Source organism: Diabrotica undecimpunctata, chromosome 4 (genome assembly GCF_040954645.1).
Source record: "Diabrotica undecimpunctata isolate CICGRU chromosome 4, icDiaUnde3, whole genome shotgun sequence".
NCBI classification, from domain to species: Eukaryota; Metazoa; Arthropoda; class Insecta; order Coleoptera; family Chrysomelidae; genus Diabrotica; species Diabrotica undecimpunctata.
Genome location: NC_092806.1, coordinates 134,253,772 through 134,281,088, shown reverse-complemented (window position 1 = coordinate 134,281,088; position 27,317 = coordinate 134,253,772). Strand labels below are relative to the sequence as shown.

General features: G+C 32.6%; 1 protein-coding gene across 1 annotated transcript in view; it reads right to left on the bottom strand.

Annotated features, from left to right (window-relative positions):
* Positions 1 to 500: 500 nt before the first annotated feature.
* LOC140440070 (uncharacterized) overlaps positions 501 to 27,317 on the bottom strand; it is a 37,893-nt gene continuing 11,076 nt past the window's right edge. The window contains exons 2-4 of the mRNA XM_072530339.1: positions 19,701 to 19,906; positions 14,646 to 14,945; positions 501 to 745 (exon numbers count right to left, since the gene is read on the bottom strand). Coding sequence (XP_072386440.1) covers positions 605 to 745; positions 14,646 to 14,945; positions 19,701 to 19,906 — 647 coding nt within the window. The 3' untranslated portion in view covers positions 501 to 604. The remainder of the gene's footprint in view (positions 746 to 14,645; positions 14,946 to 19,700; positions 19,907 to 27,317) is intronic.

The window sequence follows — 27,317 nt, the reverse complement described above, 5'->3', positions numbered from 1 at the left end:
AAATATTGTAGCTTTTCTTTGTTGTGAGTTCCTTTATCTTCTTATGCATATTGTGATAGTCGTATACCTTTTCGCACTGTTTGATTTTTTCGCATCTCTCCGAGAACCATTTCTCTTTAGTTTTTCTCAGCTCATATTCGTCTATGGGTTTCACGGTATTTGGCAGTATCTTTAGTTTTATATATTTGTCTTCCATCATGTCAAGGATTTTTGCAGTCATCCAGTCTTTCTTTTTCGTTTATCTGGTCCGCTAATAATAAAGTTACCAGCATTTAATTGCAAAGCGGTCTTCTTAGGTAGAAAATACTTTAGTAGACCTCAGACGGTGTAACTGTGTGTGGAGATGGTCTGAAGAGCATTTGGACGAAAAAAAAAAGTCTAGGCTAGGTACTAATAATTCTCCTAGGAAGTCTGATTGTTATTTGCTGTACTTTCATGAATGGCTCTTCAGGCAAGCAATATTGCTGTGTGCGGGTATGTACAAGAAAAGATTTTAAAACTGAAAAGAAATAATCCCTTTATTACAAAGATACACCTCGTCTCTATCTAAAAATTTCCTTAAAATACTAAATATTACAAAGCATCAAAAATACTAAGGTATTAGTTATAAAAAGTTATTTTTGTACAAATGTCTCATGACTGATAAACTAGCTCTTTTAAAACCTATAGAATCCGCCTTCTGTACCGATTGGCTCATTTTGTCGACTGAGGAATCTGCGTCCAATAGATCAGTGACGTTTGGTGTCTAAAAATATGTTCATAATTTAATTTGTTTTTATAGAAACTATAAATATATGGGAATACGTGCTTGGAGGAGAAAGGCGATGGATAGGGACGACTGGAGAGAAATTCTTGAGGAGGCTAGGACCCACGTAGGGTTGTAAACCAAAATGATGATTTTAAACAAATGTAAAAAATTGTAATATACTATTTTTCATATAAAAATGCTTGCACGTCACAATTTATATAAAGTGACGAGACTTATATCCTTATATTTAAAATTTTCAGAACGTCAATCTTAGAATTCAAATTTTCCTAACACAGCTAATAATACGAAACCCATACTGAACTGCTCTATCTATCATAGGCGTCAACATGGTATAATAATCAGAAAAATGTAATCATTATAATATTGGGAATTTTAGAATTATATTGATTAAATAACCAAAAACATTTGTTATTATCACTAATATAAATTTTATGAAATAACTCTTTAAGTCCAATATTTCACAAAATAATAATTTTAATTAAATATGTTAGAAAATTGTACGCAATTGATACAGGAATAATTCAAATTTTTTGACAGTTCAGCGTGTGGTAAAATTGTTTAAAATGTTGCCGCTTTTTTAGAATAAGAATTTTGTTTATGTTTTGATTTTTAATACAATTTGATCATAATTAGACTTCGGCAAATTTGCATATTGCATATTTTGCATATTGTGCATATTTTATGCAAATATTTTATATTTTGGCATATTTGTATAAAAGTTTGCATAAAGTGCATAAAAGTTCAGATTTTTATACTGTATTTGAAAATTTTTAAACATACCAATTTATTTCAATTCTTGTATAAAATTTTGTAGTCATTTTAATCAAGAAATGATCTAAGTACGTAATCTCTACAGGTACAAAACATTTACAATTTCAAAGAAGATCAATTTAAGTAGCCCTCAACATTCTTAGAAAGTCTCGGTCACTGAGGCATTCAGTTATTGGATAATCGCTAAGGGTTCGCTCATTTGCATTTTATGATCTAATCCCCAAATCTATCTACAATTTATTGTATCTTAACAGCAGGTAAACGGCTAATAGTTTTGTTCCTAATTTAGGGATTTTCCAAAATCTCCCAGTTTATTGAATTAGGTACCTAAACATTTCTAATTTGATGCTCAGATTTGTAAATCATTTTTGTTTTGATATTCAAAGCGTAAACACTCGTTGTGCATAACAAAAAGGAAGATTGTGATTTTATAATGCCTAAAACAACCAGTGCTTCAACTTGGATTAAACCTTATAAAGAGCTGTCTATGGATATGGGAAAAATCTACTGTTCAGTCTGTGGCAAAATTGTAAGTATCTCATATTTTCTATTAAATATCTAATATTTCATACATACAGGGTGTTTCCAAATGACACTTACAACGTTTGACTGTAGATACTTCTCGAAAAATTGAACAAAACGATATAGTTAATGAGGGGTCAAACTTATTTACTTTTCGAGATACAGGGTGTTAAAATTAAAAAAAAATTAAATTCTTTTAGTTAATAACAACAATAACTTTAAAACCAATAAACGTATTTACTTGAAATTTAGTACTAGTAGGTTGTTTTTAAATGAAAAATAGCTTCCTTTAGTGAGAAAAAATTGTCCATGGTACAATACAATGGTGTGTATTTAGAAAAATTTTTCACCTTTACTTTTTTTTATGAAGTCAGCTATTCTAAAACACAATTATTTTTATTGTAATTGAATTAACAAAAAAAAAACTTTTGTTGAATTTTAAAATAAGTTATATGATGTACTAATGGTTAGTAACAAAAACTAATTTGTGGATTAATAATGCATTTAAAACACTTAGCGAGTGTTTTTTTTTTCCAAACCAGTTATTTGATTAACCAAAAACACCTTGTACATTTTTATATTTTAAAGGTTGGGTTAAAATAAAGGTTTTTATTTTTATTTATAGATAGCATGTGAGAAGAAATTTCAGATAGACCAACATGTGAGAAGTGCTTCACACATTGCAAAAAAAGGAAAAATAGGAGGAAAACATCAAACTTCAATGGCTAAATGTTTCCAATCTACTTCAAAAAAATTAGATGAGCAAGAAACTTTTAATGAAGACTTGTGTCGCGCATTAGTGTCTGCAAACATACCGCTTTCAAAATTAGCAAATGTAAATTTTAGTTCGTTTCTAAAAAAATATTGCAGACTTAATGTTCCAAGTGATCGGTCTCTAAGAAGAAATAATGTGAACGGGATATACTCGTCGGTGTTAATTAATATTAAGGAAGAAATTACTGATAATTATTTTTACATATCTGTAGACGAAACCACTGATTCCTCAGGAAAGTATATTGCTCATTTATTGATTGGTGTTCTTAAAGAAGATACCTTACCAAAATCTCATCTTATTTCATGTCAGCAACTTGAGAAAACAAATTCTTTAACAATTTCGCGTTTTATACAAGAAACATTAGCAACTTTTTTTCTTCCGACAACTATTCCTTCTAATAAATTACTGCTTATTTTATCGGATGCTGCTCCTTATATGATGAAAGCAGGACAAAATTTAAAAATATTTTTCCCAGATTTAATACATGTCACTTGTGTAGCGCATGGATTAAACAGAGTTGCAGAGGAAATACGAAAAAAGTTTCCTCTTGTAAATACCATGATATCCAGTGTCAAAAAAGTATTTCTTAAATCTCCTATAGAAATTCAACTTTATAAAGAAATGCTACCTAACATTCCTCTTCCACCACAACCTATTTTAACGCGATGGGGAACATGGTTAGAAGCAGCTAATTTTTATGCAGATCATTTTGTTAAAATAAAGAACATAATTGATACGTTAACAGATGAAAGTTCCCAATCTCTTTTGGATTCTAAACAAACTTTTCAGAGTAACTTGCTTCAACAAGAACTTTCATTTATAAAATCAAATTTTAGTTTTGTTCAAAAAACAATTACTCAGTTAGAATCACCAAAACTGTCATTGTTCGAAAGTACAGCATTAATAAAAGAATTTGCGTCATGTTGTCGGAACGTTAGAGGTAATATTGGAAAAGATATTTTAAAACAATTTGAAGCTACTATGGAAAAAAATAAAGGTTACCATATTCTTTCTGAAGTAGTCAGTGTTCTAGCTGGAAATATTTCGGAAACAATTAATTTAGAACCAAATGTTTTGGTTAGTTTGAAAAATGCTCCCGTTACATCAGTTGATGTTGAACGAAGTTTTTTCATATATAAATATATGTACTCAGACAGAAGCCACAAGTTTTTGTTAGATAATTTTGAACACCACTTGGTCATTTATTGTTACCATAATTCTAAATAAGTTTATTCATACTTAAAAATGATGTAGTTACTTAAAATAAATGTAAATCTTAATGAATAGTAGGAAATATTTAGTTATGTATTATGTTTTTTTAAAAAAATTGTTACTATTTTACGATTTTTTTATTTATTTGTATGCATATTTTGTAAAATATTTTCATATTTTCGGGTAAACACGTGCATATTTATGCGCATATTTTCTACATTTTTATTTGCATATTTGCCGAAGTCTAATCATAATATAATATAGATTAATAAATGCTATTTATAAATACATATTAAATTTAGATTAATAGTTTTAAAAACTAATTATTGTGTATTGTGATTGTGCTATGCCAAAACAACTAAATAGTCTGTAGAAAGCTTTCATATAACAGATTTTTTTGAACAAGAAATAATGGCGGGCCGTTTTTATTATTAATGCTCTAAAAGTGGTAAGTTTCAAATTTAAAATATATAATTTTGTATTAAAATGTTTTCTTATGTATTTTGATGTGTTGCAGTAATCTTAAAACTAAGTGAATTCAGTGTTAATATAATAGTTTGACAAATAGTTGACATTTTAAAAATTCCTCACTAACTAATCTGATGTTTTGGCAACGCTGTTAGGTTCTGACGTCGTAAATCTTGAATGACGTGCACGCATTTTTATATGAAAAATACTATACGTAAAATTAGTGTTATTTCACATTAGCTTAATTTTTAGATTTTTAAAGTCGACATTTTAACATTTAATAACCTGGATATCCCGAAGATTTATTTTATAACAATTAAAAATTAAAAGCTTAAAGTATAAAAGATATTGTATTTTTTAATTAGTAAGTATTTTTCATCACCATTAATCTCATTAAGACACAATACGAGGTAGGACGAAAACATATCCAGGTCCAAAATAATCTTTTATAACATGGAAGAAAAAAAGTAGTCTGCAAAATCATAAACAAAACTATCCTACGTCTAAAAATATATTTAAACTAACCAATTTGTTTTTTACAATGCAAACAGCTTTTTCAAAACAAAATACAATAATTATTGAATTTAACATAAATTGCTGGTATTACCACTTTAATTAACAAATTTAGAATATTAATTTTTGTTTTTTCATTGCTGGAAACTCTGTTACGGTAAGATGCAATGGGATGCATTCTTTAAATTGCAATTAATGCAATTTTTAAAGTAATTTACCTCTTAAAATTCATTTATTTGAGCAGTTTTATATTTATTAATTAATTTTTCAAGTTTGCCGATTGCAATTGAAGTGAAAAATTCGAATAATTAAATTTCTTATTTTGATTCCAGCATAATTTTGCAAATTTTTCAGTTTTTTTCGGACCCTGGATTGCAAAAATATTATGCAAATTATTAAATGGATTTTAACGAAATTTAAAACACGTTTTACTTGTATTATAAAGTCATTTATGACGAAATATGAAGACTGTAAGATATGTTTGAGGGGTGAAAAAAATTTAAAGGAAATGTTGTATTTTTTGCACTTTTTTGACAATTATTGCCATTTGTTAAACAATAAACATTAAATGCTTAATTTCCAGCTAGTTAAATATTATATAGATTTAAAAAACTAAGCTTTTAGATTGTATTTAACCGTTATGTCAATACCCAAGTACCTGATACGGGAGTCTATACCCGTGCTACCCAGGTACCCGGCATTGTTTCGGTAAACTTCGCTTGTACATTCCGAAAATAACAGACAATTGGGATTTTTCTTTGTTTGCTATCAGTGTTTATTTAACTGTGCTTACAGATTGTTAATATTTTTGTGACTATATGCGTGTTTTATGTTGTAATTACTTGTAATAATGGCAAGAAGAGAAGTGAGTGCTAGCGAATTTAGAAGGTAAGTTATTACTGTTTATTTTTACGTATGTAAATTTATGTTTAAATACTGTTTATTTTTTTACGTAATTTTAGAATGACGTATGAAAAGCAACAGAAGTACTTGCAACAATTTATAGACGATATAGATGAGGAAGTAGACAAAAATATCGAAAACCAGGAATCAGATGAGGACTATGTTTCGCAAAGCAAACCGGATGGAGATAAAGCTTCTGACGTAGAGGACGTTTTTACTGATATCAATAATAAGATTGAAATCGATACCGACGGCGACGATAGTAGTGATGAAGATTTTGACGATTTTCAAGAAAGTTCTTCCCAAAGTGATGTTCTGGTTGCAAAAGATCAAACGATTTGGCAACGAAAACCGTTTACTGCAAGTCGAACACTGAAACGTAACCTTTTGCGTGAAAAAAACGGGCCCAGTACGTTCTACTAAAACTCTTTCGATTAGAGATACATTCAAATGTGTTTTTAGTGACGTAATGTGTGACATAATTATACGCGAAACCAATCGAAGAGCTAATAGCGTTTGTGAAAAGTATAATTTTGAAAACCCCGACAAACCTCGAAATGTTTGAAAGTCACTCACAACAGAAGAATTTGATGCATACTTAGGTATTCTTATTACAGCAGGAGTACGGGCATTCAAATTCAGAGCACTCGAAAGATTTATGGAAAACAGACTCTCATCCTTTGTACCCAGCAAGTATGGGCATAAATCGCTTTTGGAGCATCAGCAGATTCTTACGGTTTGACAATGACAAAACACGTGCAGAACGTTTGCAAAATGATAAAGCTGCAGCTATTACAGATATATTCCATCTTCTCAATGATCATTTACGTCGTAACTATGTACCGTCGGATTCTCTTACTGTGGATGAACAGCTATTTCCTTTTAGAGGTAGGACACGTTTCACGCAATATATGCCAGCAGAACCTGCCAAGTATGGCATCAAGGTTTGGTGAGTTTGTGACGCCAATAAATCGTATCCACTTACTGGACAAATTGATACTGGAAAAAATTCGACTGGACGTGAAACTAATCAAGGTGAACGCGTAGTTATATAGATTTAAAAAACTAAGCTTTTAGATTGTATTTAATAGTCGATAAGTTTTTGTGTAGGAGCGATATCTCTCTAGTTATGGGCCATAAAATATAAGCGCAAAAAGCAAACATTTTTGATTTTTTTTTCAGATTTTGTTAAATAGAAAATTAAGCAGAAAGCTTGTGGTGTGTATTATGATTATTAATACAGGCTATATCCTAAAGTACTTCTTGCAAAAAAGTATAACTTTTGCATATACTACACAAAGAAAACTATTATAGAAGTATTAATCTAATTTCCTCTCAAACACGACATGCCGCCAGCGATTCGTACAAACAGCTAAACAAATTTTCTTTTAGATGTAATTAAATAAAATTGAATGTGTCTATAAAAACAAACTATTTAATATTAAAAAAAAACAACCACATTTTAAAATTAATTGGTAATTTTTGCTTCTTATAATTAAATATGTGCCTTGTTAAAATCAAGACAAACAGTAACCAGGTTGATCAGTGCAATTGAAACAAAAAGTTATAATCCTACGAACTTTTTTATCAACTTCACGGTAACTTAAACCTGCAGATTTTATTATTTGACGATAGCCTGTACAAGGTTTTTATCGCTTCCTTATTAAAATTATGTACCCTTTTTTTTTAAGTGGTTTTTCTTCAAGTGATTGTACTGAATTATAAACTAACTGACGTCTAAATTCTTGAATGTTCATTTTTGTTTCAGAGCTCATATTGAATATAATTAAACTATTAGCAATAGTTGTTCCAAGTCTCACTCTTCTAAATTAATAAATAGTAAAAGAAAGAGATTGTAATTGTACACTGTATGGTAGGATGACATCTGGTCGGAATAGTCTACGCCTTTCTTTGCAGAGTTGTAATAAATTGTACATTTCGGTTTTACAATATTTTTGTGCTATTGTGAGTTCCTGTTGGAATCAACTTTCTACTATGGGTTGAGAGACTTAAAATCATTAACATAAGTCTCTATATATATATATATATATATATATATATATATATATATATATATATATATATATATATATATATATATATATATATATCCACTTGTGGCATTTGCAAATTCTTTGGATATGTATTGAAATCTCCTCGTATTTGCTAAATTATCGTAGAATATTTTTAGTGTATTTCATTTACTTTCGTTCGTATTAAAAATCCGAATTCTTTCAATTCATCTTAGCGTCACCGAGGTCGAAAATAAACCAATTTAGAGTTTGTCTATTATTTGACAGATCTGTATTTTCTCGGCATTCTTTGATCATTTAACCGCTCGATACTGCGTTTTAAATAAATATTCCCGTTTAGTGTTTTGTTTATACCAAGTTAAGCAAATGAATTTAAAAGATAAGTGCTCACTCTCGCTGAGGCGTGGTCAAGAGCGGTAGGCTTCAGCGTTTAGTCCGAATTTTAAAGATAACCACATGTTGCCATTTCATTCACTTCTACCTGTTTCAGTTTTTTTAAGGAGAAAAGTTTTTAAAGTTTGTGTTCCAGTGCTCCAACTTCCAACTTTAATAATTCGCAGTGTGATATGCAGCTTTTGTTCGTGTGGCAGAGAGTTTAAGCCCAGTTCTCCCAGAAATTGTCCAGTGAAGTCTAGTTTCCACCCCCAGCATTTTTGTGTAAAACCACAGTGCAAATCCAGGTAACTTTTGTGTTTAAATTTTAATGGAAAAGTAAAAATAAACATTGTGATTTATAATTGCTTTCATCATTTAAAAAGATAAATTTTTATTTGTAATACAGTAAAACCTCGATATAACGGACCTCTATTTAACGGACTTCGGATATAACGGACAAAAAATCCGGTCAAATATAAAACAAAATAAAAACGTACTGTTAATATTATAAATACTTAACCCGTCCCATACCACTGTATTTTACAAAGAATTTCAACAAAATTTAGATAAGAGTCATTTCTAATAGTAATATATATATATTTTTTTGCTGAAAAATAAATTTGTAAGAGAAACATAAAAAATACACACATGAGATATAAATTTGCACATTTGTAGGGAAGAGACGGAAAGTGAGATTATCACATATTATTAGGGGATTCCCTAATATAATAACACGTAGGTTTCTATGATTATATGGGTGTTTACCACGCTGTCTGGGGAATCATGCAACTTTCTACAGCAGTTTGACTTGCTTACTCGTTGTAAATGAACACATTTAGTGTACTCCAGTAAGTTAAAATTTTCGCAATCCTACCCTTTAAATATGGACAAACGAAAAAGAATCAATCTAAAAATCAATAAAAATCTAGATATTATACAAAAGTTGGAGTCTGGAACGTCTGTGTCTCATAAATGTGATTAATATGGCATAAAAAACTGTTTCGGACATAAAAAAACAAAAGCAAAATAAATAAATTTGCATTCATGTGTGATGTAGGAGAGAACAGCAATCTCAGAAAACGAATGAAATTGGCTCGTAAAACTTCACTGGAAGAAGCAATCTTAAAATGGTACGGCCAACAACGTTCTAGAGGGGTCCCGATCCGGGCAGTCGAATTAAAATCTTATGCAATTAAATTAGCAAATCATATGGACATACCATTCAAAGCAAGTGATGAATGGCTCTAGCGCTTTCGCAAAAAGCACGGAATCGTGAATAAAATAATGAGGCAAAGCCTCATGTGCCCCAAAAGAAGAAATAGAACCTTTTAGAATCTCAGATTTACAATACTGACGAAACTGGTTTGTTATGGCTTACTTTGCCTGAAAGCACACAAGCCTCCAAATATGAAAAATCTAATTCTGGAAGAAAAATCAGCAAGAAGAGGATCTCGGTTTTGTGCTAACGCCGATGGATCGCATAGATTGACTCCTGTAATGGTTGGCATATCTCGTAAACCTAGCAACTTTAGCTGTGTGTTTTTGTCAAAAAATACAACACTGCTTATTCAACCAATGGATCAGGGAATAATTTTGGTAACCAAACGAATATATCGCAGAAAGTTTTTAGAGGATGTAATAGTTGTATTGATCGATGGAGATAATGCAGAAGATACAAGAGGGCAGCGTACCTTGCAAAACTTAAGGTCTTACAATTTAAAATCAACAATTTTTAATTTTGCTACAGCATGAGAGGAGGTGAAAGAGCAAACATTAAAACATGGTTGGAAGAATTTGTTTGATGGCCTAGATGCATGCACAGATTTGGAAGGGTTGGAAGTTGCTGATTTCTGTAGGACAATACATAATAATGCCGGAGAACATATAGCCGAGGAAGGTGTTTTAAAATGGCTAGAGGTAGATGAAGGGGTATAACACCATGACTAGATGTGAAATAGCAGATGAAGTTATGAACCTAAAAAATGAGGATAGAAGTGATGATACCGAAGAAGATGACAAAACAACATTGCTAAAAATGAAGTTATCAGAGGTAAGATCGCATCTCGACGATCTAATAACAGTTATTGATTACGAAACCTGATTTCCTTTTCAAAACTGGATTATCGACAGCAAGCGCGTCGATATCAACAGCAACGTCACTTCACGACGAATGTCCGAAGTCAATTAAATAGAATTTTGTTTGTATTTTGAATTTTTTATATACATCCAAATACAGTACATATTTAAAAAAAAAAGTTTTTTCGATTTATTTTAAACATATTTTTATATAACGGACTTTTGGCTTTAACGGTCCCCCCAATTAGTCCGTTATATCGAGGTTTTACTGTATTTTATTTGTGTTATAAATACATAATATAATTATAATATAGTGATTATATTATATAAATATAATCACTATTTTTGAGTGCGAAATGAATCCAGATATGCTCTCCTTCAAGCCATCCTGCAAGGAAAAATATGTGGAACACGAGGTCCAGGAAGAAGAAGAACATCTTGGTTAAAGAACCTCAGAATCTGGTTCAATATAACATCTGTGCAGCTTTTCCGCGCTGCTGCAGATAAGTTAAAGATTGCCATGATGATCGCCAACATTCGTAACGGATAGGCACATCAAGAAGAAGAAAATTTTTGAGCATTTTTGTATTGTCTATTTAATAAATGTTTGATTTACTTGTCTAAACCATTTTTTATTTATTTAGGAAAAAAGTTTTTAACCCCTTTTTTGAGTTTCATTTAAAAAGATATATTTTTCATTTCTAATAATTATTTCAATAGTTACAACTAGTTGTTGTATTCGTTATAATTTGGCACCTCGAAGCGGCGTTCATTTTAAATTCCTAGAGGTCCTTCCTGTTGTTTTGTTTGTCCATTTTTTTAGTTGCCTTAATCCAACTCCCTTGCCATTCCACTTATCCACGACCCAGCTACTCCAAATAAACTCTGAGTGCCATTCGCATAAGTCTCGTTTATTTTGCTTACCCTGTCTTTACCCCAGTAACTTCTGTCTCCAATTTTCAACCAAACATAATAATAACCTATTTGGTGAGCAAAATATTACGTTACACACTTAATAATGTCCATGTCTTTCTTTTTTCCAACAACTTCTGTTTGCTTAATCTTTTTGGACTATATAAAAATAGGCGGTACTCCTTTCATTGTTTCCTTTCTCACAGTACATTATATTTTCTGCGAAGAGTCTTTAAACGAGAGGTATACTGAAATAAAAGTTATCGGCACATAATATTTTGCCAGCATTTTTATGATATACTGAAGTAATTTTAGAACAACTGCTTCAAAGTGTGCAACATTATCTGGTTGTTGCTAATTTTTTTCTGTATAGATACCTACATTGAAAATATAGCCTTTAGGTGAATACAGTTTGTACAGTTTCACATTATATTTATGAGTCTTGTTGGGGATGTACTGACGAAAATGTAGTCTCCATCTGAAGGGTACCTAGGTGGATTCATCTATAACGAGAATGTTACCAGGTTCCATTATTATTTGAAAATTTTAAATCAGCATTACCACTACTCTTAGCACCGACAAGTCAAAACAAATGACACATGCCTCTCGGGTTCTGTGACGCATGATAAAAATAAACTTTTGCTTATGTGCGGTACCTATCTCTGAGGGCATGTCTCATATTATGGATATTAGTAGCGAAAACTAAAAATGTGTTATCGATGGTTATTTCTTAATATATATATATAATGATACATAAATACCATTTTTATCGCTACTGAACGGTGCGACGTTTTGACCGATTTTGTCACAGCACAGTTAAAAAATTACGCACATGCCCCTGGGGATACGTGACGAAGTCAAGGTGTTAAACTAAAACTTTACACATAACTGTGAACAGGCTAATATTTTGGCTTCTGTGTGCACTAGCCTGTAAATTCCATACTTCTTTAGTCCTATTTTAGGCCATACAATTTTTGAGTTGTGACGTTCATAAAAAGATTGTGTTCGGTGTTTGGAGATAATTCACTTCGTTATTAGACATTATTTTACGTGTCGTCTACAAATGTAGATTTCTCACATACAAATAAGAACAAAGACGCTATAGTGTAAAAACTAAAAATAAGTTATATAATAAATAATATAAATGAAAGGTAATTATTTTCGAAAATACTTAAATAACTCAAAATAATACTACGCACTCATTTTAAATATAACGTTAACTTCTTTACAAACTGACCAAACTCAATATAATGCCTTATTCTTCACAGAAAGTATTGTATTATTTTGTTGTGGTTTTGAGCAAAAACGGCATAACTCAAAATATGACAGTATTGCAAAATGCGGAACAAACTTCTGTTGTTTAACTTATTATTAATAATGACAATTCTACCATCTGATGGCCATATGCCTAATAACATAATAACTTTATGACGTTATTATATAAAAAAATATAAAATATTTAAAAACTGTTGACTGACGTAGCCCGTTTCTCACATTTTTGAGATATGACGCTCTACTTTCACGTAGCGATGTGAATAATTTAAGACTTTGAAGTTACAATAAATATTAGCTATAAATTCGTGTGCTTGGTTGTATAGTCTATACCTTTCAGCTACGTCCAGTCGATGTCAAACGTGAGTCAACGTTAAAGTTTTCGGAGGTCTTATAAACTCGTTTCTCATACTTATCTTATTATATCGCACCCTCAGTGCAAGACTGCAGTAACTCAAAATTTTATGAAAATGAAGTGGAATCACGGAATTCGATTGTAAACATGTATATCTATCCCCTGTAAAACTTTAGTAACTTTCAAATGCTTAACCGGCTAAATATTACAACAAAAACAGTTGAACTATTTTGCGTTTTTTACACAGAACTAAGTTCCGTGCAAAAGTGTTGTAATTCTAATGTAACAGAGTTACAACAGTTTTGCACTGAACATTGCAATGGTTTCGATAACAAGCAATGAAAGGCACGAAAAAAGTAAGATATTTGTTATTTTAGTATATATGTCTGTTTTGTTTAATTTTAATATACCTAGAGCGTGTCTACGTAATCCATTAACAGCCGAGACAATAAACAAAGATTTACGAGAGCAATCTATTCATGTAAGTTTTTTGTCCTTTGTGTGACATTATATTTTCCATAAAATGTGTACAATATCGTTTGGCCATTTATTTATTAGATTAGATTATAAACACATAAGACTAATTATTTACAGTCAAAAAGTATTTTTTCTTATGAAAGGAAAAACAGTTATCTTAAAATATATATACGTATTTTTTTTTTGACGTGACAACGTCTTAAATTAGGTTGTGGCTCGGAGTCACTCATGAAAAAGTGTAACGCCCACTCACGTCTGTTACGATGAGTCACCGAACGAGAGAGAGGCCCGCCGGACCGGTGAATGCCTTGCGCCTCTCTCCCACTCAAACATGATCGGTCCGCTGCGCGCGCAGCACTAGAGAATTAGGCGCGTTGAATCGGTGCGTGCTTGTGTCTCTGTCTTTCTCGAGCGTTCTTGGCGTTGGATTACACATTACAGCAGAAACACTTCCTTTCATTTCATATTTCTCCTATCATCGTCCTATCCTCAACAAAATCACTCAAATAGAAATTAGTTAAGTTTAAGTTTACATGTACAATGTTTTAGTAATCAAAATATATTTCTATAGTTAAAATTTGTGCAATTCTTATTTTCATTCAATTCCTTGTTCCTATTGTGCAATTTAATAATATTCATATCAATAAATATTCTACCGAGAAAAAGACGTTGTCACGTAAAATCTTCGCCCGTAAAACCGACTTTACAGGCAACCGATTTTTTTTAACCTATTTTCTATCCTAATATCCTAATTCCTAATTTTTTTAGCATTAATATTATTTTATTTAAATTTCTATTTTTGGTTAATATAATATAGGCTAAAAAGCATGCAAAATCATGATTAAATGCTAATTTTTCTTAAAACTTGTGTCTTATTTCACCGATATTAGCACGAAAATAAACAAAATCGTCTTTATCTCGAAACTTACTTATTCTAATTTACTGCAGTCTTGCACTGAGGGTGCGATATTTTTACTGCTGTCATTAAATCTCCATAGACTATATTCTATTTGTATCTTTACTTCGTATTTTTAAAAGATCTATTTTCTGTTTCTCATGTACTAATTCATAGATACGAAATTTTTCACCTATAAATTATTTTTTTGCGCTGCGTTTGAATACTTAATTCTCCTGATCATTATACAAAGTATAACCAATTTAAAAAGTATAGTATCTTTATAGTGATAGCAAAAATCTGAAAAAACAACTTACGTCCTTTGGATCCAAGTTTTTATTACTCCATATCATTAACCCCAATAAAACACCAAATGCGTTGTGTTCTTTCCATTCTTTTTTTAATTCACTAAATGGCAGAATTTCTTCTGCACTACATCCATACTCCTTTAAGGTCTTACTAAGACTTTTATAATAGATGTCAAGGAAATGGTCCAAGTTAGATATGGTTTCTTCGTCAGCTCCTGAGTAGAAACTGTATGTCAGGTCCAAAATAGGAGAACCCACCGCAGCCATTTGGAAGTCAAACAATTTAATATCTTCTATATCGCCCGATTTCTAAAAAAAAATAAATCCTAAATTGTATTATTTTGATTAAATGCACCACTACTGATCAGATGACCAAATAATGTATAACAATAGTAGAAAATTATCCTAAATGAGCTAAAGTAGCGAAAATCGGATATTGACACAGACCGTGCCGTGGATATGTCCCACAAGAAACTGGGTAATACCAATGAATATTCTGATGAAACATCTTCTTCTTCAAGTGCCATCTCCGCGGCGGAGGTCGGCAATCATCATAGCTATTCGAACTTTTGAGACGGCTGCTCTGAAAAGTTCATTTGATGTACATCCGTACCACTCTCTCAGGTTGCGCAGCCATGACATTCTACGCCTCCCTATGCTTCTCTTTCCTTGGATCTTTCCCTGCATGATCAGTTGGAGCAAGGTGTATTTCTTTCCACGTGTAATATGTCCGAGATATTTCAATTTTTTTGTTTTTATTGAATTTAAAATTTCCATTTCTTTGTTCATCCTTCTCAGAACCTCTTTGTTTGTGACGTGTTCTGTCCATGATATTTTCAGAATTCTTCTGTACACCCACAGCTCAAATGATTCCAGTTTTTTCATTGATGTAGCATTTAAGGTCCAAGATTCCATTCCATAAAATAAGGTCGAAAAAACATAGCACCTCGCCAACCTAACTCTTAGTTCCAGTTTTAAATCCCTGGTACACAGAACTCTTCTCATTTTGTTGAAATTTGATCTAGCCTTTTCTATTCTTATTTTTATCTCCTGATTGTGATCATTTGTGGAGTTAATCATTGTTCCCAGGTATGCATATTTGTCTACTTGTTCGACGTTGGTTTCGTTTATTAGAAGATTCTCGTTATTTCTTTGAGTTTTCGATATTCTCATAAATTTCGTCTTCTTGACATTCATTGTTAGACCATACTCTTTTCCATACTCTGCTATTCTGATCACCAGTCTCTAAAGATCTTCAATGTTTTCGGCTAAAATCACAGTGTCGTCCGCATATCTAATGTTGTTAATGGGAACTCCAGCTGTTTCACCCTCAAGAGCTTTTTTCAGGACCTCTTCGGAGTAGGCGTTGAAAAGAATTGGCGACAATACGCATCCCTGTCTTACTCTACATCTAATTTCAATTTCTTCTGACAGCTGTTCGTTAACACGTACTTTTGCTCGCTGTTTATAGTATAAATTTGATATGATCCTGAGGTCGTTGTAGTCAATCTTCTTTGATTTCAGGACATTCATTAAATGTTTATGTCGTACTTTATCGAATGCTTTATTATAGTCAATAAAACATGCGTATATATCTTGATTGACGTCCAGGCATCTTTGTATTAGTATATTAAGTGAAAAAAGAGCTTCACGTGTTCCTAGGCCTTTGCGGAAACCAAATTGTGTATTATTAACGTCTATGTCCAGTTTGTGATATATTCGGTTATGGATGACTTTAAGTAGTAACTTTAGCGTATGAAACATTAAGCTAATGGTGCGGTAATCGCTGCATTCTCTTGCGTTTTTCTTTTTAGGGAAACAAATAAAAATAGATGTTAACCACTCTTTGGGTAATACGCTTGAACTAACGCTGAATACGCTTGAAATTTGGTTCAAAAGTGTCACTAAAACTTCAATGTGCTCCTCATCTAGAATTTTTAGGATTTCTATAGGAAGCATATCAGGTCCAGGGCTTTTCCCTCTCTTCATTGTTTTTAATGCGTGCAATATTTCTTCTTTTGTAATATATGGACCTATTTCTTCTGACGTAAGTTCTATGTGCTCCAGATCTCCTCTTTCATCATCGAACAATTCATGGATATATTCTGTCCATCTTTGTATTTTCTCGTCCGTATGTGTTATAGCAGTACCGTGTCTATCCAGAATTGCACAAGTGGGATTTTGTTTTCTTAGTCCTGCCAGTTCTTTGACTTTCTTGTGTAGGTTAAACAGATCATATTTATTTTGAAGGTCTTCGATCTCTTTGCATTGCTCTTCAAAGTATTTTTCTTTTGCCTGCTTTATCGTCTTTCTGATCTCGTGGTTTATCTCTCTGTATTTATTGTTATCCTTGTTTTTAAATTGTCTCCGTTGTTCCATCATATTGAGTATCTCGTCATTCATCCATTCCTCTTTTCTCCTTGAGGAAGTCTTTAATATTTCTTTACAGGGTTCCAGTAGACAATCTTTTAGTCGATTCCAGTACTCGTCAATATCGTTGGTGTTTGTGTTCAATTTGTTGCAGTTCACATGCAGTTCATGTTGGAGGCATTCTTTTACTTTAGGTTCTTTAAGTTTTCTTGTGTCTATTGTAGGCATTCTTTGATGTCTTTTAATATTTTTAAGGGTGAGTGTAATTTTGGCTATAAGTGGATTGTGATCTGAGGCCACGTCTGATCCAGGATATGCTTTCACGGCTTTAACAGCATTACGGTATTTTTCATTGATCATAATGTAATCTATCTGGTTCCTGACTACTTTCTCCTGTGTATCTGCGGGCGATCGCCATGTATACAGTCGTCTGTTTGGTAACATAAAAAATGTGTTTGTAATAATAAAGTTCTGCTCTTGACAGAATTGTAACAGACGGTCTCCTCTCTCGTTTCGATTTCCCAGACTATAGTTTCCTATACACTTTCCGCTTTGTCCCTTTCCAATCTTTGCATTGAGATCACCTAGGACTATCGTGATTTTTCTTGTTTTCGTTATTCTAAGTGCCTCTTCGATATCTCGATAAAATTGCAGATGATGAAACCGATGATGAAACATGTATTGATTTAAATTAAAATGTTTAGACTCTAAGCAGTTTACTCTAAGAAGAAGAAACGCAGGTATTGGATACATCCTATAGTAAATGAACGAAAAAATAAAGGAATGTTTTACACGTTAGATAAAGAAATTAAAGATGACCCAGAAAAGTTTTTTAATTTTATCCGAATGTATAAGCAATATTTGCAAGAGCTATTAGAAATTATTAAAGAGCCATGTTCAAGAAATAACACCCATATAAGAGAAAGCATACCACCAGAAGAAAAACTAATAATTTATTATGTATGCATTATTTATGTATTTTGTTTATTTAGTTTTTAACAATGTTTCTCCCGTTTGTTGTGTTTTTTTAAATGCAAAAAAAATATAAGAAAAATACATTTTATAAAATAAATTTTTATTTTAATTAATTTATCAATATCTATAGCTTCCATAATATATATAAAAATTTGGTAAACACTCACAAAAGCAACCAAATAAAACCACTGCAAAACAGTCACGAGATATCTATTTCTGGTACCGCCAAAAGTCATAAAACCGCCGACGGCGCATGGTACTCAGCATAGGCAGCGCAACGCAAACTGCCCTGTCTGTGTTTAACCTTAATCAGTGTTTAAGTAGACTATGTTTTTCTTGGTTTATTTTGATCTCTTTTTCCAGATATTTGTAAGTGACTGCTTGTTGTATGGCAATATTGTCAATAGTTATATTTCTGCTCATTAAGATATTTTTTGTAAGTTTAGTTTTCTTAAATATTTAAGAGCTCCTGCTCTTTTCGACTGTGTCTGTTAAGCAAATATATCATGAAAATTGTGTCTTGTAAGTTATCTGCAATTAACACAATGTCATCGGCAAACCTTGTATGATTTAATCTTTCTCTAATCTATCTAATTATTTGTAATAATCAATTGGATGTTTTCATCTGCTGGTTTAGTCATGATCATAAATTTAGTTTCCTTTAAATTCTCAGGAAATATTTGTTCTTATCCGTCATTATTACTGTATCATCTGCAAAACGTGAGTTATTAAAATTTTTGCAATTGTTAAATATATCCTCTATTGAATGACTGACTGACTCAATGTTCATTTTGCGGGATAGGTTAGGGAACTCTTTATTACGAAAAGAAATTAACATCTGCGTACCCGTTTAGGATCGTTGGATCGTCTTCAGGCTAGAGTTGAATGTGTTTTTGTAACGGACAAAAGCAAAACAGGTCGAAAAACACAACTGAGGTAGCGGTGTTTTGTGGTGGAGCATCTTGGAGGCTGTTGAGAGGTAGTCACTATTATTGAATCAGAAGCGAGAGGCTTGTCTGGCTGTGGTGTTCTTGCTAGAGAGGAAGTGTGTGTTTCGAGCTAGGAGCGACATAATCGTGTCTCTAGTTACTATTGTTCCTGTAGCCGTTTTTACGTCTAGACTCAACTTTAAAACTAGTGTATTGCACTAAAATTTTGTTATTGGGTGTTTTCGTTAATGGTCAAGCCTCGTCGGCTTTAGAGAGTCTGATTGCCGCAGGTAGCCCAGTGTGAATATGTGTGTGTTAGGCTAACAGTGATGGATGCTACCATTTCGATGTTACCTTGGCTCCGTCAGTCACTTGGACAGCCCTATCCGACCCCAGATCCCATGTCATGCGCAGGGTTCTGTTGTCAATCGGAGGTCCCAGCGGCGAGGATGATTCGGTATCAGAAACAGGACCCCTTTCACTGTCATGCTAGTGTGAGTATTGTGTATGTATGTGTGTGTGAATGTGTTTGAGTGTGAATGTGTGCCAGTCTGAAACGGCAAAGACGAAAACCGTGTTCTCTAGTGACCCGTGTTCTTCCAAGCCGTTAGTAAGTTTGATCGTATTTTCGGTTGCATTGTTGTGTTTCACCGGTTTAGGTAAGAAATATGGATATTAAGTACTTCTGACACATATCACACAATTTAAAAAATGATGAGATTTACTGAAAAAATTAGATATTAGACAGTCTTCCTTTTTTTCACAGTACCGTATTTACTAATTTACTTACATTGTATTTGAACATCATATTATTACTCCAACAGTCACCGTGGATGAAAACTGAATACGGACTTTTGTATTCAAGTGCACTGAGGAACATTTGAGAACTGTTATCAGAATATTTTTTAAAGCTATCGAGAATTTTTATTTCATCTTCTTCTTCTAAAAATTCTTTTGTCCTGTTACAACAACTGCTCATTCCTTTTTTCACGAGACCTACAAAAAATCAGATAACAAGTGAATTAAAAAGTAAAATATTTTCTGTTAAAATAAATGTACGAAAAAATATGAATACTGTTATCCTTATAACTACTATTTATTTAAACTTCTCATATCCTATAATGAAACACTTAATAGTCTTAAGTTTTTCAGTCTTTAATCTTTTAGTTTTTTTGTTGTGTCTGTTGTGTAAGAGAAGAAATATCGAAACACTGGCATGAAAGCCATATAGTACCTATTCACAAGAAGGGAGACAAACAAATATGTCGGAACTATAGAGGAATATCGTTAATCAATACAACGTTCAAAATTATATCCATAATACTGTCTAGAAGGCTAACTCCATACGCAGAAGAAATAATAGGCGACTACCAAAGTGGATTCAGACCGGGAAGGTCGACTCATCATCATTCAATCTTCGCTTATCCACTGCTGGACATAGATCTCCCTCATAATTTTCCATCTATTTCGATCTTGTGCCTCTTGCATCCAATTCCTATGACAACGTTTTAGATCGTCAGTCCAACGTGTTGGTGGACGACCTCTACTTCGGTAGGCATCATCTCTTGGTCTCCATTCCAGTATCCGCTTTGTCCATCTATTGTCTGTCATTCGAGCCACGTGACCTGCCCAGTTCCATTTTAGTGTTGCTACTCTCTCTACTGCATCAGCCACTCCTGTTCTTTGTCGTAGCTGGCGATTTGGGATCTTGTCTCGTAGTGAAACGCCCAACATAGCACGCTCCATCGCCCTTTGACACACACGGATCTTTTGAACTGTTCTCCTTGTCATGGTCAACGTTTCAGCACCGTAAGTTAACACTGGCAAAACACACTGATTAAACGTTTTTCTTTTAAGGCATATTGGTATATCAGACGATTTGAAAATATGGTTCAGCTTGCCGAAGGCTGCCCAAGTCAGTCTTATACGACGGAGAAGCTCAACGGTTTGGTTATCTTTTCCTATGCGAATCTCATGACCTAGGTATTTATATGGTTCTATGGATCTTGTTCCTACGCATATATCTTCGCTGACTACAAGATTTGTCATCATCTGGGTTTTAGATATATTTATTTTCAATCCCCCTTCTAGCGAGGAAAGGTAGAGCTGATTTAAAAGTTCTTTGGCCTCATCTATCCTATCAGCTATTAGTACAATATCATCTGCAAACCTTAGATGGCTAAGCTTTTCTCCGTTTATGTTTATGCCCTTGTCGGTCAGTTTTGCCCTTTTACATATATATTCCAAAAGCGTAGTGAACAGTTTCGGCGATATGGTGTCTTCCTGGCGTACTCCACGTTGTATCGGGAATTTCTGGGTTTGACGATCACCTTGGCTGTTGCGTTTTGGTATATATGTTTAATTATATTTATATACCGATAGTCAATTCGGCATTCTGTCAAGGCTTCCAACATTTTTTGTTGATTTACGGTGTCGAATGCCTTTTCATAGTCGACAAATATTAAAGCGACCATAGACTATAGACCAGATATTCGTCCTACGCCAGGTGTTGGAAAAAAACTGGGAATTCAACCGCGATACATACCAAATCTTCGTGGATTTAAACAAGCTTACGATTGTGTTAGCAGAAAAGCATTGTAGGAAACCATGGTAGAAAGGTACCTGGAAAGCTGGTACGATTAGCACAGATGAGCACAGAAAACGCTTCCGCACGGATCAAAATTGGCACCGGAACAGGAACATTTGAACCATTGGAACAGGAATTCTGATCGTTTTAAAAACCTATATACTAAAAATAGGAACATGAAACCGCCATTCTACGAAAGAGTTAGGCAAACCCTTAGAACTTTACAAAATAACTCCAAATATTACTCCATTCCATTCCATTAGAGTTGTCATTACTCTAAATATAACACTTGTGTATAAACTACCATCCCTAAGCTGTATACATACTGCCGAGCTATACGAAATCTATCAAACTCTCGTTCATATTAACTCCAGCAATATATCCAATGCTCTGATAATTACCGATTCCCTCAGTTCCATCAATACCATTAACCAACTGTACACGAAGCATCCAATTGCTCTTCTAATCAAAAAAGAACTAGCTACCATTCAAAACAATAACTATACTGTACAATTCCTATGGGTTCCTTCACACATTGGCCTTCAAGGAAATGGAGAAGCGGATCGTACAGCTCAACAAGCCAGGAACAGTGAAACCGCGAGTGAAGTGAGAGATGTAGTTCTTAACGATTTAAAATCATTTATTAAAGTGAAAGTCGAAAATCTGTGCCAAAACCGGTGCGACGGTTCAACTTCAAAATTTCACGAAGTGAAAACGTTTGTAAAACCGTGGAAATCTAAAATTCCCAACAGAACTCACGAAATCATTGCTACTCGTCTTCGTCTAGGACATACCCGACTTACCCACGGACACATAATTGGTCACACTAATTTCACTTTATGTGAAAACTGTAATATCCCACTAAGTGTTAAGTATGTACATGTAGAGTGCCCAAGATATCAGTTGCAGAGACAGAACAACCACATCATCGGATCAACAAACGAAATCTTAGGAGAAAATTGTAAAATTGAACATTTGGTAAAATTCCTTAACCTTTAACTACGGGCGCCCAACCATGAATCTCAAATACGGGCGCGGTGTACTCTATACACCAGTTACAAATAGCTACAGAAACAAAATTTCTTTAATAATTAGAACTATATTAAATTGCACAACTTGTGTTTAATCAATAATTAGTTATTATATAATAAAAAATAAAACTAAAAAATAATTCAAAATGGTAAACCAGTGAGAAAAAACGAAAACAGTAATTTATTACATATTGAAACACCAAACTAAAAAAATATGCGAAAATTTTTAAATTTTTAACTCGGTAGAAAAATAAAGACATACGAGTCTTTATTCACTTTCGTCTTCTTCCTGGTTATTTGAGTTAATACACTCAGGACAAATAATGGTGGAATGTTCTTTGCAAACCATTCTCCTGCATGTCTGACACGAAATGGTTGTCACTCTATTTTTACGCCTTCCGCAGCAATAGCACCTTCCTCGTATTTTTGCTGGTGGTTCTTCTTCTTCTTTTTCCACTACAGTAGCTTTATATTTCTTTAGAAATGGTTTTAAATCTAAGGGCAAACTCTGTATTTCAGCTCGTTCTGAAAGGTGTGGTCTCAACAAAGATAAAGATAATTCCTTTAAAAATATCCTTCTATATTTTTGAGGATTGTTTATATTTGCAGCATTATACAGGATTTGGCTGTTAATTCCTAGGATGTTTAGGAGCTGAAAAAATATAACTATCGGCCGCCTTTGCGTTCTCCTTGATACCGAGTATGTACCGCACATTTTATCTACTGTGTCGACACCTCCTTTGTGAGAATTATAATCTAAAATTATATTTGGCTTTTTTCTCTCCGGAGCTACTGCAGAATTATTATGCATGGCTGATATCAAAGGCATAGCTTTATTTTTTGCAGGGACATATAACACTATAGTTACCTCTTTTTGAAATCCGAAAAGGGACGATCCAACTTCTCTTTCTTTATGTGGTAGGAACTCCAACGGCAGCTCCCGTTTATTTTTCTTTACTGTGCCAACCATTGTTACTTTATCTTTCAAAAGATCATTGGCCAATGAGTAACTTGTGTACCAATTATCACATGTCAAGTTCCAGTTTTGCCCTTTTCAGTCTTGAAGTAAACGATGTACAATATCAACAGGTTTATTTGATTTGTTGTAAGGTCCTTGTGGCTGATTACCACAATATACCTCTAAATTTGAACGTAAAATGTCTAAGCATTACACAATACAAATACTTTTAACCCATACTTTGCAGGCTTGGACGGGATATATTGAATAAAACTGCATCTACCTCTGAAAGGTATTAACATTTCGTCAATTGTTATTTCTTCTCCTAAACAGTAGTTATTGTTGCAGTTCTCCACAAAACGATCCAGTGTAACTCGAATAGCAGCAAGCTTATCAGTTTCCTTGCGTATCCCTCTACTATTTTTGTCATCAAATCTTAGAGCAGCAAGCAAAAATAAAAATCAATCAGCACTCAGCTTTTTAGTTCCTGCAAGAAGTCGTAGTCCGATAAATGCCATAATTTCTCTTTTTGTTGTGTCTTTAGTCCGTCTCGGCTGGTTATACTTTATTCTCATATTTGCAATTTTCAAGTTTGTACACTCAACTATATTTTCAATAATGTCATCACTAAAAATTTTTTCGAATGCACTTCTCTCATTGGTGATATGTCTAGCACTCAGTTTTGGCCCAGGAAGTATTTTTAAAATATTCTGCTGGAAGTTTTGCTACATTTGCTCACCACTAAATATTTATACCACTTTGTTTGTTTATCTTTCGCTATAAAATACTCGTCTTCATCGCTTTCTAAACTCTCACCATCTCTCTCGTCTGAATCAGAAGACTCTTTATCATTTAGTTTTATCTCCTACTCAGTGTTATAATCGTTGTCTTCCGTAATTTCTTCCTCTTCTTCTGACGAACTAGCATCCTCTTCTCCCCTAACTTCTTCCTCAGGTTCTTCTTCGAATAATGCTTCAGCTATAGCTTTAAGCTCATCTTGTGTGAGACTTGTAGGGTTTCTAACACGCACTCGATCCCTATAAAAAATATTTCTCCTAAGTTTCCAGTTCACATTTTTGTATATAAAGTACAACGTAACATTTACTACACAGAAAATAAGTCGATTGCAGATAATTTAAAGTTTAACATTCGTTAAATTTACTTATATAACTATGTGCGTGGTGTACTGAAGGCACCGTCCGGGAACTCACTTTGATATTTTTTATCACAACTCAACTAGTAGATCAAAAATCACGTATCGACTGTAACAGACAATGGTTGATACTATACTGATACTGATAGGTTACGTCGAGCGCCGTAAATGCAGAAAATAGTTTTAAGAAACGGCAACCAACTTAACACGCATGGTGTACTGTGTACACCGTAGCCCGTAGTTAAAGGTTAAAGATATCAATGTATTTAACAAAATCTAACATTTGTAAATAAATTATCTTATGTATATGTATATATGTCGCTAATAACCTCAGAGGTTGATGCGACTGTTTTGTAAAAAAAAATAAAACTAAAATAATGAAAAACACCGTTTTTTGCACCTTAAAGTTACCATAAAAGATTTATAGCCAATAGTTTGGAGTTGCACGTATAACGCTGTGCTGGCTTCAAAAATTCACTAATTCTCAAAATCATTCATTTTTATCCATACAGGTTGGACTATAACCTTTAAATTATAAACAAATAAAAGAGAGCGTAGTTACAGTCATTCAAGAGCCAGTTATTCATTTAAATTAAATAAATATGTATACTTTCAACATTTTACACCTGATTGTACTTGATCAATGTTATAAATATAAATTATAATAATTATTATAACAAATACGTTTTAATTGAAATGGTTCTTATTTGTTGCGTTATTATTTAGACTTTTTACTTCTTTAATTCAGGATAAAAAAATTTGTATATAAATATTCTTTAGTGACGTATAGTCTTATTAACAAAAATATAATATATTATGATGGCCATAATATGTGTAAGGCCGCTCGCATAAGAAAAATGTTTCTCATTCGGTTTCTTTGCTGATTTCTATTTAAAAATGCCCACCTTAAACAAATCAGAAGAGCGCTGCGCGAAACTTTTGGTCAAAAGTTTTTTAAACAAGTTTCTTAGAGCAAAAACATTATTTTAGATTTTTAGATCATTTTAAACAAAAAAGGCCTGTTATCATTTTTCTTTAAAGTTGTCTGTTTTCGAGTTACAAGCGATAGAATCTGAAATATACGAACATTTTCAAGGATTGAAAACTCATACGTACGTAAATTATTATTTCTTATGTTGCATAAATTAAATTTTAAACATTTAGTTTTAACATTTAGAAGAGTAATGGGGTGTGTAAAAACAAACAAGGAACTAAATAAAATGAAAAGTGAACTCGCAGTAGTATGTAAACTATCATTCCATTTAGAAAAATGTGTGGAAAGCAACAAGATTTAATTTTTTATTAAAACATAAATATAATATGAATTTGGCCATACCCTTACTAACGTCATCTAGCGAAAAAACTGTAAATAAAGCAGGCCCGAGCAACTCTGGTTCTACCAGTCAAGAACCCATTAAATTGTCATTTAACAAAAACACAACTCGACCTTTGAGCGTTTTGAGCGTTTGAAAGTTTGAGCCTTTTTTTATATGTAAAAAAATTTGCAACTATCTGAGGGCCTTATTTAAGGTCTACTATAAATTTGAAAATTTGCGATTTTTTTCCAGTAGGCTGGATTGCAAAATTATTATGCAAAACCTATCCGACTGATCTTAACAAAATTTAGCACACGTTTTAAACATATTAAAAAGTATTTCTAGGCGGAATATGGAGCTTGTAAGTCAGGTTTAGAAAGTCGAAAACATTTAAAGCATTAACTATATTTTTTTGTAATTTTTTTCCAATTATTGCTATTTTTTCAACAATAAACATTAAATTTTCAATTTCTAGCTAACAAAATATTGTGTAAAATTGAATAACGAAACTTTTACCTTCCTATAATTTTTTCTCTAGGATCAATATTTTCCGAATTATAAACGAAAATAGGAGCAAAAAAATGAGAAATTTTTAATTTTTTTCAGATTTTGTTAAATAAAAAATTTAGCACAGGGTTTGCGACTGACGCATATCGTGATTATCGATATCGGGCACATCCTGAAGGGATTCCAGCAAAAAAATAGCTTCCTATGGAAAATGTCCAATCCAAAACAGATCCCGCCTAGACTATTATCAAAATAAACTAATTCGACAAGGTACGTTAAGCATGTTTTATGTAAATTTGCAGTGTATTTTAAATAAAGTCGATATGATTAATGTTTTTTAAATTTCTATGACGTCACCTGTTTTTACGATGACTGGCAAAGTGAAAAAAATTTAAAAATAATTAGCATCTCCGACTTTTCATTATCTAATTTCTTTTGAAGGGTAAAAAAAAACAAGGTGAAGTTGCAATTTATGTAAAAGAAAATCTTATGTATTCTTCTCTTAATCTAAATGTAATTTAGAACACAATGTAAAGCAAATTTAGAGTTTGGTGCAATGTATGTACCTTAAATAAAAGCCAATATTTTAACTGTATACAGATCAGGTATAGGTGACTAACTTGTTTGTAGTGAATTTTGAGACCGTCATAACGTTCTTGCTTAGTAAAGCGAACAAACTGATTATGCTTGGTGATTGTAATATAAATTTTATAATTAAATCTGACCTTACTTTCAATATTCAGAATCTATTAATATCTTCTGGTCAAAAAGTAACTATAAACGGTTATACTAGAATCACGTCCCAGTTCAGTAGTTGTCGCGAGTTGTTATGACAAATTTTTATGCAAATATCTA